The sequence below is a fragment of the Coregonus clupeaformis genome, chromosome 14 (genome assembly GCF_020615455.1).
Source record: "Coregonus clupeaformis isolate EN_2021a chromosome 14, ASM2061545v1, whole genome shotgun sequence".
Taxonomy (NCBI): Eukaryota; Metazoa; Chordata; class Actinopteri; order Salmoniformes; family Salmonidae; genus Coregonus; species Coregonus clupeaformis.
In genome coordinates this window covers 35,906,819-35,919,534 of record NC_059205.1, presented here as the reverse complement: position 1 = coordinate 35,919,534, position 12,716 = coordinate 35,906,819, and the positions used below count along the sequence as shown (strand labels likewise).

Sequence of the window (12,716 nt, the reverse complement as noted above, 5' to 3'; positions counted from 1 at the left end):
GGAGTGGGCCCAAAATCCCTGCTGCAGTGTGTGCAAACCTGGTCAAGACCTACAGGAAACGTATGATCTCTGTAATTGCAAACAAAGGTTTCTGTACCAAATATTAAGTTCTGCTTTTCTGATGTATCAAATACTTATGTCATGCAATAAAATGCAAATTAATTACTTAAAAAATCATACAATGTGATTTTCTGGATTTTTGTTTTAGATTCTGTCTCTCACAGTTGAAGTGTACCTATGATAAAAATTACAGACCTCTACATGCTTTGTAAGTAGGAAAACCTTCAAAATCGGCAGTGTATCAAATACTTGTTCTCCCCACTGTACATGGTAATGTAACATAAAACATTTTTGTGATCCAATACGTAATATAGTACATTTATCATAATTTGGTTGTAATCCAGAGAGGGTTAGAAAATGTATCTAGATCCTCTATGAGGCCGTGGAGGGATTCAAGTTGTGGATTTAAAAGAAAACATGAATAATCAGCGTACAATGATACCTTTATTTTTAAGCCCTTGATTTCTAATCCCTTGATATTATTGTTGGATCTGATTTTAATAGCTAACATCTCGATGGCCATAATAAATAGATATGCCGATAGTGGACAACCTTGTTTCACTCCTCTTGACAGTTTAAAACTTTCGGAGAAATAGCCATTATTTACTATTTTACACCTAGGGTTACTATACATGATTTTAACCCAATTTATAAGAGATTCTCCAAAATTGAAATGCTCCAGGCATTTATATATAAAACCCCAGTCGTACTTTTATCAAATGCCTTTTTCGAAGTCTGCTATGAATAGCAGGCCTGGTTTCCCAGATTTGTCATAGTGTTCTATTGTTTCAGTAGTTGCCTTATATTATCTCCAATGTATCGTCCATGTAAAAAACCTGTCTGATTAGAATGAATAATGTCCGACAATACCTTTTTTAATTCTATACGCTATACATTTTGCTAGAATTTTTGCATCACAACACTGAAGTGTAAGGGGCCTCCAATTTTTTTAATGGACTGGATCTTTATATTTTCCACTTGTATCCTGTTTCAGTAATAATGAAATCAGACCTTCTTCTTGAGTGTCTGATAGTCTACCATTTACATAGGAGTGGTTAAAACATGCTAATAACGGTCCTCTGAGTATATCAAAAAAGGTTTGGTATACCTCGACTGGTATGCTATCCAACCCTGGAGTTTTCCATGTATATCTCACTAGATCAGGATATTTAAGCCTCCATATATCTACTAGTTCTAATGTATCCATGACATTCACGATTTCCTTAAGAGCATGAGGGTGATTGTTTGTAGTGTGATTTCCTTTACGGTCCATTGAGCTATTTAAAACGGTATTGTAATCTCCCACCATAATAATAGAGTCTCCATTCCAGTCTTACTTTGAGTGCAAAGAGTTCAGCACCCTCTTTGTTTCCTACAGGTCCAAGTATTTTCAGCACTACAAACACTACACACAGGGACAAGCAGCTGTATAAGACTACACACACACTTACACACACAGCACCTTTACAGGCATTGTAAATAGATACTATGGCTTTCTCTCTCTCCTCAGCACTTCAATTTTGTGTCTCTGCCCACGGACGTTCTGGAGATTGAGGTGAAAGACAAGTTTGCCAAGAGTCGTCCTATCATCAAACGTTTCCTGGGAAAGCTGTCCATGCCGGTGCAGAGGCTACTGGAGAAGCATGCTATTGGGTACGGCTGAAGAATGCACAGGATGCTCATACATTTATCACAATAATCAAATGATTATTAATAGATATTAATAGATATTTGGGGAACAAGAGCCCTCTAAAGAATGTTTAAATCATAAAGTAACACGTCTCTCTCTTTTGAACTCCAACTCCCTCCCCCTCTCGCTCTCTCTCTCCCTCCTCCCAACACAGTGACCGCGTGGTCAGCTACACGCTGGGCCGAAGGCTACCGACGGAACATGTCAGTGGACAGCTGCAGTTCAGATTTGAGATCACTTCCTCTTTTCATCCAGGTTCCTCTTCCTCTCATGCACATCCTCTCACATACATGCAGACCTGGGTTCAAATAGTACTTGTTTGCCTTCAAATAGTTTTGCTGCGCTTGATCAAACTCTCCTGATGTAATGGAACTAATGGAATAGTTCCAAAAGTACAAACCCCACCCATCTGGTTTCTCTTAACAGGCTCAATCAAACGCTCAAAGTATTTGAACAAAAACACATGCTAATTGAACCCAGGTTTGTATAGATCCTGTTTGTCAGCTTCTCTCATGTAGGTTCACTTGAGTGTGTTTCTCAATACAGTGGTGGGAAGATAAGAAGAATATATCAAATGTACTGCAAGTCTTTCTGGAAATACCAACTTTCAAATCTAGGTTTAGACGGACAGATATTAAGCATTGGTTTAGCTGTTGAGTTGACTTTTTTTTTTACAATAGGTTTATGTTATTATAATTAGCCATATTGTCATACTCGATGTATACAGGATTTTCCATTAATTGACATACCATAGCAGAAACAAGTGGTCTATTAACTAATGAATAGTGTGAGTTCATGTTGATATGTCCCACTTTGTGGCAGTCAGCCTGGCAGGCCATCACAGGCCCCTGACTGGGAGGTAATGAGCTCTGTTCTCCTCCTGCAGATGATGAAGATATGTCTCTCAGCACAGAGCCTGAGTGTGCCGCTGTGCAGGAGACCAGTAACCAGGGGGAGGGTCAGTCCTCCCAGGCCCAGGGCCAGGCTGAGGACACCATGAGCCTGGGTCCGGGCGCTCCAGAACTCCCTACAGATGAGGAGGAAGACGCTGGAGCTCCAGAACTTCCAATTGGTGGAGATACAGTTACAGCCACGCCCATGGAAGGGCATCCAGCAGGGCCTTTGGGTTCAGAACAGCCCATGGATGGAGATGGAGACTCAGTGCCTAAGGCCCTAAAAACAGAACCAAGCCAGCCAGAGGTCAATGGGGCTCAGGGGGAAGGAGGAGGCGGCTGTAGCTGTGGCTGCAGAGAAGCTGCCCACGGTAGAGAAGAACAGGGAGGAAGGGCAGCAAACCCCCTCCAGTCCTCAGCTAGCTGGCCCAGAGCAGCAGGGGCCTGTTGGGCAGGACATTGAGGGGGCACAGGGGGTGGACGGTACCCCAGCAGAGGGTCAGGTCAGCCCTGCTGTAATGGAGGACATGGAGAGTGAAGCGTCTGTTGAGCCAGCAGAACAGCAGGCGGTGGGTCAGGAGGAAGGGGATGAAGAATGCTGCTCCCTGCGCATCAGGACCACCCCTAGGCGTAAGAACCGGCCCTGCTCCCTGCCCGTGTCGGACCTGGAGACAGTCATCGCCGCGGCCTGTGGGGAGCCCGAAACCCCTCGCTCCCACTACATCCGCATCCACCTCCTCCCACAGTCTGCCTCCGCCCCAGCCAGGCACCCAGGAGGACCGGGGGAGGAAGAGGGGGCTGAGGCTGAAACAGAGCCCGACCCAGACCCAGGCCCTGACCAGCTCAGCCCCAGGGACCAGGAGGGGCTCGGAAGAGGATGAAAGGCAGAACCCCTGACCCCCCGGCCCCAGGAGGACCCTGCCTCGCAGCCTGTCCATCGAGCGTCTGTCCGACCTGGCCCTGATGCTGGACAGCGAGGGCCGCCACCCCCAGGGCCAGGTCAGGGGTCACCAGAGAGTGTCCGACGAGGACGACATGGAGCCCTGCTGCAGTAATTCCTGCTATGAGGGCCGAGGAGGCAGTCACACCCAGGCACCTCTAGTGGCTGCAGCCATGTCTGTGGGGAGCAGTGCTTTCCTCTCCCAGGAGGACGAGGACATGGAGGTGAACGGAGCGGAGAGCAGGGAGCCAGGAGATGGGATGCCCCAGTGGCAGGTGGCCCCCTCCACGCAGGTCCAGAGCCCCCAGAGAGTCATGGAAAATGGAGAGTCACCCGTGGCCGGGCCCAGTGGGAGGATAGGGACGTGAGTTGGGTTCCTCACTGAATACTAACTTGCGATATGGAGTTGTAATTTGGGTAACTTAGGGTATACTGACCTGTTTTTTGTTCCAATAGGAGATTGTCCCCTACCGTCCAGCCATCCTCCAGTCAGCCAGTTTCCTGCTCTGCGTCCTGATCCCCATCACTACCCCACTATAGATGAACCACTACCACCAAGTGAGCTTTGTATATAACTTTGTCTGAGACTCTGAGTCATATCGTTCATATTCCTTGTTGATGAACAATACATACCAGGACAGAACTAATGATACTAACTAAGAAATAATTGTCTCCACTGTTTGTGTGTGTGTGTGTTTGTGTGTTTGTGTGTGTGTATAGACTGGGAGGCGCGTGTGGACAGCCACGGTCGTGTGTTCTATGTGGACCACATCAACAGGACCACCACATGGCAGAGACCCACCTCAGCAGCCACACCCGACGGCATGAGGAGGTCTGGATCCGTTCAGCAGATGGAACAGCTCAATAGAAGGTGAGTGAATGGGGGAGACGGGAAGAAAGAGGAGAGAGGTAGAGCATACTTTTTTTGTAGTGTTGGGTTCTATTTTTCTCATAATTGGATCTGTATGTGATGAATAGCTTGGAAGGAATGCATTCATGAACTGTACTGATATAAATTGTTTCACATAACAGGCTGTTATTCATGTAAGGAAGCGTTAGGGGGCTAGGATGAGATAAGACTTGTATTTCACAGAATACGAACGCTCTCTCTTTGTTGTCTGTGAAACTGTCCTTGAACATGGGTACATGGAGTACAGTGGAATGGTGTCTTTTGGGTGCTGACTCCACAGGTTATAATGATAGCAACTTATGCCTGGCAACAATGTGCAACAAATGAAATGCCGAGAGTTGGGACCAACCCCTGCGCCAACGGATTGGCTGAACCACACTCAGTCCTTTGCTCTGGTTGGCCAACAGAAGAAGTGGAGGCTTTCTGTCAGAGTATTTGAAGAAGAACTTAGAACAATGGATCAGTTCTCTGTCTGCCCTGCGTGGTTTTTCAGTGAGCCCGTATACGAACCTTCATACTTATCATACATACATTTTGCATATAATAAATTTAGCTTGGATTGAATATCTCTTGATTATGTTTTCTCTTATTCCAATACCAGATTTGAATTACGCAATTTCTAACAGTAGACACTTTTGATTGTTTCTTCATTGTATCTAAAAGAAAACAAGTGAAAACATACACTATACAGGGTCATCTGGTGGTTGTAGGAAGAACCTAAAGCGTTTTCTTGATGTTTTTCTTAGAATTTGTTCAGTTCTTTCTGAGAATTGGGGAGTTTTGTATTAAAACCCCCTATAGTCGATGTCGGCGCTCCGCATAAATGTATTTGCATAATAAAAAAATCCCCATCAAAATATGTCACTTTAATCTAGAGATCTTTTTGCATTCGATGTGTCTCAATCCACCACATCCGCCTATGTAGCACTTCCTCATCTGCGGTGAAAGGTGACAGAGTAGAGCAATGTTTGTCAGATCATGAGACATCCTGAAAATAAGTCTTCTCACAAAATCGTCTGTAGCATCCAAACGGTTTGGCCTACAAACATGAGCAATGGGCTGTGTCAGGGCTGTGTCATAGATCCTTATCTCTGTCAGGATAACCCCTGCACAGACCTCACATGTATAGAAGACTATTACGGTAGTATAATCTATTGATCAATGGTCGCAAATTCAATTTCTTTCTCTCTGGGGCTTAAATCTAAGCAAGCCTAAATATCTTATACACTATTGAGTGATAATACACTTAAAATTAGTGTTTATTTTATATTTTCTTACCAAGATAAATTATCTAACGTCATTAGCAGATCATTTTGCTTATTAAAAAAAAAGGTTTAATACGCACAAGTAATGTATCTTATTTCAATATACTTTAAAGATATTTTTAGGTAAAATATCTTGAAAATCATCTTGAAATAAGATAAGTGTGCAAGAACTGCTTGTGTTTAAAGGAATGGTCTAGATTGAGGCACCGTTGCTCTGACTTAAGGATGTTTAGTAAATGTGTGCTGATGTGTTTGTCAGGTACCAGAGTATCCAGAGGACCATGGCCACAGACAGGAGTGAGGATGAAGGAAGCAGAAGCAGGAGTGAGAGAACAAGCCTCAACAACAACAGCAGTGAGACAGACTCTCCTCCAATGGCTAATGGTAAGTGGGACCTCACCACAATGTCACAATTACAGAATGCAATAAGCTGAAGTGTAGGCTTACTTTGTAAAAAGTAATGGGTATACAAAGGGTTTTCAAAGTTTTACACACAACCTTGTACTCGACTGTCACCATTCAGTTAATGTTCCTTTGTTCTCTCCTGGTGTCTGTGTGTAGAGCTGAGAAGAGACAGCTCCTCTTCCTCCTCCTCCTCCTCGTCTCCAGTCAACAGTCAGAAGATCACAGCTCTGTTACAGAGCCCAGCGGTGAAGTTCATCACACACCCAGAGTTCTTCACTGTCCTCCACGCCAACTATGTCAGTACCTACCCTGGTGGACAATTATATCTATACACATAGTGGACAAATATAACTAATATAATTTCCTTTTGAACACCAATGCCAATACCAATGCTCAGTAACATATTCTAGTCTTCAGTAACAGATGCTGAATATTCTACCATTGTGGTTCAGATTGGTTGCGTATGGTGTTTCTAGTTTCCATGGTCATGCTGTTGTGTTCTTCTCTTCTCAGGGGGCCTACCGCATGTTCACCAACAGCACGTGCCTGAAGCACATGATCCTGAAGATTCGCCGGGACACTCGTAACCTTGAGAGGTACCAGCACAACAGAGACCTGGTCACCTTCCTCAACCGCTTCACTGACGCACAGCTGGAACTGCCCCGGGGCTGGGAGATCAAAACTGACCCACAGGGCAAGGTGCAGAGACATCAACCCTTAGTTCATCCACAGCAAACTCACCCACTTATTCACATAAGAGTTTATTGTTCCTTGGTTGAGAAGATGGAAAATATGTGAAAAAAGTAAAAAGTATACTAATGATGCTATTGATTTGGTCTTTGCCTTCAGATCTAGCGGTGTTTAGATTAGTGTTTCTAACTTTGGTAAATTTGTTCCTGTAACATCTTCTCTTTGGTCCAGAACTTCTTTGTTGACCACAACAGCCGGGCGACCACGTTCATCGACCCGAGAATCCCCCTTCAGAACGGTTGTCTGCCCAACCACCTGACCCACAGGCAGCACCTGCAGAGATTACGCAGCTACAGCGCAGGAGAGGTCAGAAGTCAAACAGTACTATAGAGAATACAATTCCTTGTTTTTAAGTGTTGTAACTGTTTGATTGAGGACCATAATGTATTCAAATTATGGAAATATGGAATTGAATTTATGTATTTGCTTGTTTATAGCTGTACCTTTTGTCATATGTATTCTGTCAGGCCTCTGAGGTGTCCCGTAGTCGAGGTGCGGCCTTGTTGTCACGGCCTGGGAACAGTGTGGTTGCCGCGATACGGAGCCAGCATCATCCTGATCCAGTGCCAAGGTGTGTCCTGTACATACAATACACAAAGAACACAATCATAATTCACATTTACCACGTGTTATAGTTTCTGCAGTTAGTCTGTGTAAGTCAGTTTCTGCTGTGTGAGTCAGTCTAACTCGTCTTCTGAAATCAATGTCTTTGTTCCACTCACAGCTTATAATGAGAAGATAGTGGCCTTCCTCGTCAGCCTGGAATACTAGAAGTTCTAACGGAGCGCCAGCCAGCCCTGTCCAGGAACCATTCCCTGAGGTAGATATACACACTGGGGGATGAATTGGATTTCTTTTTCATATGAAGAATTTGTAGATTCAGAGAATGTATTCAGAGTATTGGTTCCATACTTCCATAACTGAAGTTCCCACTGGGAAAAATAAAGGGTAAAACCTTACATTACAGTGCCCTTATTAATGTGTAACTGCTCATGTAATTACAGTGTAACAAGTATTGTAATTACGCATTATTACACTACTTAGCAGTAACCCTAACCTTAGCCCTAACCCTAGCCTCAACTCTAACCCTAACTTTAACCATAGCTTAATGTCCACATCATGGTTCAACCTTACATTTACATTTACATTTACGTCATTTAGCAGACGCTCTTATCCAGAGCGACTTACAAATAGGTGCACCACCTTAACCTCAACCACAACCCTAACCCTAGCTTCATGTCCACATCCTGGTTAAACCCTAACCTCAACCACAACCCCTCACATTGAGAACCAAAGTTGGAGTCAGTGTCAGAACCTATATAGACCCTTATACGTAGGGACGTGGATTCCTTTTCACAATTCAGACCCAGACCTGTACATAAGTTTAACCTTACAAAACAACATAATCAAGCTCTAAAAACATTGAGCAGCAATCAGAATATTGTGATTAAACCAGCAGATAAGGGGTCTCAAATTGTTATAATGGATCAAATGCAATATTTTCTTGAAGCTAATAGACAATTAGATAATGTCAAACACTATGTCCCATTGCTCCACTCAACACAACTGGAAACACAAAGACTCATCCGGGAGATAGTGAGTAAACTTTATGAGGATAAGTATATTACAGATAAACAGATGGTCTACCTTTTTGGGCCAGATTCTCCAAGACCTAGGCAGTTTTACTTACTGCCTAAAATACATCAATCTCCTGAGACGTGGACGGTTCTCTCTCGACTTCCCTGCGGTAGACCAATAGCAAGTGATTGTGTCTCAGAATCTTATTGTATTGCTGAATATATAGATTTTTTATATCAATCCTCTTTCTCAGCTACAGTTGAAGTCGGAAGTTTACATACACCTTAGCCAAATACATTTAAACAATTCCTGACATTTAATCCTAGTAAAAATTCCCTGTCTTAGGTCAGTTAGGATCACCACTTTATTTTAAGAATGTGAAATGTCATAATAATAGTAGAGAGAATGATTTATTTCAGCTTTTATTTCTTTCATCACATTCCCAGTGGGTCAGAAGTTTACATACACTCAATTAGTATTTGGTAGCATTGACTTTAAATTGTTTAACTTGGGTCAAACGTTTCGGGTAGCCTTCCACAAGCTTCCCACAATAAGTTGGGTGAATTTTGGCCCATTCCTCCTGACAGAGCTGGTGTAACTGAGTCAGGTTTGTAGGCCTCCTTGCTCGCACACACTTTTTCAGCTCTGCCCACAAATGTTCTGTAGGGTTGAGGTCAGGGCTTTGTGATGGCCACTCCAATACCTTGACTTTGTTGTCCTTAAGCCATTTTGCCACAACTTTGGAAGTATGCTTGGGGTCATTGTCCATTTGGAAGACCCATTTGCGACCAAGCTTTAACTTCCTGATTGATGTCTTGAGATGTTGCTTCAATTTATCAACATAATTTTCCTTCCTCATGATGCCATCTATTTTGTAAAGTGCACCAGTCCCTCCTGCAGCAAAGCACCCCCACAGCATGATGCTGCCACCCCCGTGCTTCACGGTTGTGATGGTGTTCTTCGGCTTGTAAGCCTTCCCCTTTTTCCTCCAAACATAATGATGGTCATTATGGCCAAACAGTTCTATTTTTGTTTAATCAGACCAGAGGACATTTCTCCAGAAAGTACGATCTTTGTCCCCATGTGCAGTTGCAAACTGTAGTCTGGCTTTTTTATGGCGGTTTTGGAGCAGTGGCTTCTTCATTGCTGAGCGGCCTTTCAGGTTATGTCGATATAGGACTCGTTCTATTGTGGATATAGATACTTTTGTACCTGTTTCCACCAGCATCTTCACAAAGTCCTTTGCTGTTGTTCTGGGATTGATTTGCACTTTTCGCACCAAAGGACGTTCATCTCTAGGAGACAGAACGCGTCTCCTTCCTGAGCGGTATGACGGCTGCGTGGTCCCATGGTGTTTATACTTGCGTACTATTGTTTGTACAGATGAACGTGGTACCTTCAGGCGTTTGGAAATTGCTCCCAAGGATGAACCAGACTTGTGGAGGTCTACAACCTTTTTTCTGAGGTCTTGGCTGATTTCTTTTGATTTTCCCATAATGTCAAGCAAAGAGGCACTGAGTTTGAAGGTAGGCCTTGAAATATATCCACAGGTACACCTTCAATTGACTCAAATTATGTCAATTACATTTACATTTTAGTAATTTAGCAGACACTCTTATCCAGAGCGACTTACAGTTTTAGTGAGTGCATAAATGTTTCATACTGGCCCCCTGTGGGAATCGAACCCATAACCCTGGCTTTGCAAGCACCATGCTCTACCAACTGAGCTACAGGAGGCCTATCAGGAGGCCTATTAGCCTATCAGAAGCTTCTCAAGCCATGACATCATTTTCTGGAATTTTCCAAGCTGTTTAAAGGCAAAGTCAACTTAGTGTATGTAAACTTCTGACCCACTGGAATTGTGATACTGTGAATTATAAGTGAAATAATCTGTCTGTAAACAATTGTTGGAAAAATTACTTGTGTCATGCACAAAGTAGATGTCCTAACCGACTTGCCAAAACTATAGCTTGTTAACAAGAAATTTGTGGAGTGGTTGAAAAACGAGTTTTAATGACTCCAACCTAAGTGTATGTAAACTTCCGACATCAACTGTATGTTAAGGATACTTATGAATTTGTCAACAGGCTGAAGGGTTCAAAGATACCAATAAATGCTTTTTTATTCTCCATTGATATGAATTCTCTGTACACAAACATAGATACCAAAATAGGTCTACAGGCAGTTGCAAATGCCTTTCAGAGGTATCCTGACCTTAGTCGACCAGATAGGGTTATCCTGGATTTGTTGGAGTTGAGCCTCACCAGAAAGGACTTTGTTCAATGGGAAGTACTACCTCCAGATACATGGTACAGCAATGGGAAAGAAATTCGCCCCAAGTTTTGCAAATGTGTACATTTGTTTTTTGGAAGAAACTGCTCTCCTTAAATGTAAGACCTTACCATTGCTGCACCTTAGGTATCTGGATGATATTTTTGGACTGTGGGTAGGCTCCACCTCTGAATTCTGGGAATTCTTAAACATTTTGAATTCACATCATTTAGCAATCACCATTACACATAATTTGCAATACAGAAAATGTGAATTTCTAGATACACAGGTCTTTTTCATTCAAAATGAGGGATAAACCAAACAATTGGCAACTAAAGTTTTCTTTAAGGAAACAGATAGACATGCCCTCCTTCACAAATGTAGCTTCCATCCAAAACACACATATAGGGGGTTGATCAAATCACAACTTATACGTTTCCACAGAATCTGTAGTTTCACTGGGGATATAGAGGAGGCCACAAGAATACTCTTCTCAGCCTTAAGGCCCAGGGGCTACTCTAGGCAGTTCCTGAGAGAGGTTAAGGCTGAGGTAAATCAGACCTTCCAGACCTATGGAGCATATAAGGTAGAGAAGGATAACCGCCCTGTGGTTTCATTTGTGGGGACTTATTCTCAGGCTCTGGTGGGGTTCAACTGAACTTAAATCTAATTTTCAACAGTCCCAGAATGATTATGAGGCCTTGAAAGATGTCAGGGTAATCTCAGCCTATAGGAGGAATAAGAACTTGAAGGACATCTAGTACATTCAAGTTTGACTAAGAAGAAACTGATACAGAATAAACATTTTACCCAAACAAAGTTTCTGTCCAATAGGCATTCAGGCTTGGGGGCCCCAATCAGGCATAATGTCCAGTTGGATACTGGAAATGTGGTTTATGCGATCGAGTTCCTTGTTTGTCTTAAACTCTATATTGGAGAGACACAAAATGCACTACAATGCAGACTTAAAAAACATATATACCACATTCAGAAAGATGATAGATCCACTGTGTTGTATGCCCACTTTAGGGCTCATACAGTGGAGAACCTTAGAACTTTTGGACTGGAGATAAATATGGGGTGGTAAAAAACTCAAAGACAGAGGGTTGAGCGACAATGGATTAGAACAGTAGGAACCATTGATCCTCTAGGCCTTACTGAGAAATACTAAGCCACACAGTAATTTGTCTCCATCTTGTGGCTGCTTTAGACACTTGGAGTCTCCACTGGGATTTCTGAATTGGTTTAGGATAAAGCTACAGATCTATTGTACTTGTCATGATGATTATTATGTATTGTCTGGATTCCAGTAGAATTCTCTTTATCTTTGATTACTTTTGTGTGGATTTGGTAGAGATTGTGTGATGGAAATAATTCATCATAGGCTTATTTTAGTTTAAATTTGAGTGAATATTTATAGGAATTAAATTTTTTCTCCCTCTTTTGGGGATCTGACTTAGGATTTGCACTTATTTCCCATCCCATATATTCCCTCTATTTGAAAGCACTTCAGATTCATTATTCTTATTTAATATATGTTGGTGTGTTTCTAAATATACATGTAAAGGTCTTGTAGCTATCACCAGCCTAGTATATAGACCTTTCCTTTTGAAGGACTGTTGTCTGGAACTATTCTAACCCGAATCACCCCCGAGGCCTGAGCCCTAACCCTAACCCCTCTGGCTCCTATACCTAACCCGAACCACTCCAGAGACCTGAATCCTAACCTTAACCTCTCTGGCACTCATACCTGACCTTAAACATTCCTGAGGCCTGAGTCCTACCCTAAACCTCCTTGGTTCCCATGCCTAACCCTAACCTCTAGGGAGATCCAGATGCTTTTACCTACAACTATTACAAATATTTGTCTACAAATTATTTTGAATATACTCCCCTATTTTCTTATGTTAAAATCACGCACAACCCTAACCCTAGCCTCATGTTCAACCCTAAC

General features: G+C 42.8%; 1 protein-coding gene across 1 annotated transcript in view; it reads left to right on the top strand.

Annotated features, from left to right (window-relative positions):
- LOC121580965 (E3 ubiquitin-protein ligase HECW1) overlaps nt 1-12,716 on the top strand; it is a 56,078-nt gene that overhangs the window by 31,555 nt on the left and 11,807 nt on the right. The window contains 14 exon segments of the mRNA XM_045224863.1: nt 1,571-1,713; nt 1,905-2,005; nt 2,637-3,014; nt 3,076-3,508; nt 3,555-3,931; nt 4,040-4,141; nt 4,304-4,454; nt 6,018-6,142; nt 6,320-6,459; nt 6,677-6,862; nt 7,085-7,219; nt 7,381-7,486; nt 7,638-7,661; nt 7,664-7,733. Coding sequence (XP_045080798.1) covers nt 1,571-1,713; nt 1,905-2,005; nt 2,637-3,014; nt 3,076-3,508; nt 3,555-3,931; nt 4,040-4,141; nt 4,304-4,454; nt 6,018-6,142; nt 6,320-6,459; nt 6,677-6,862; nt 7,085-7,219; nt 7,381-7,486; nt 7,638-7,661; nt 7,664-7,733 — 2,471 coding nt within the window.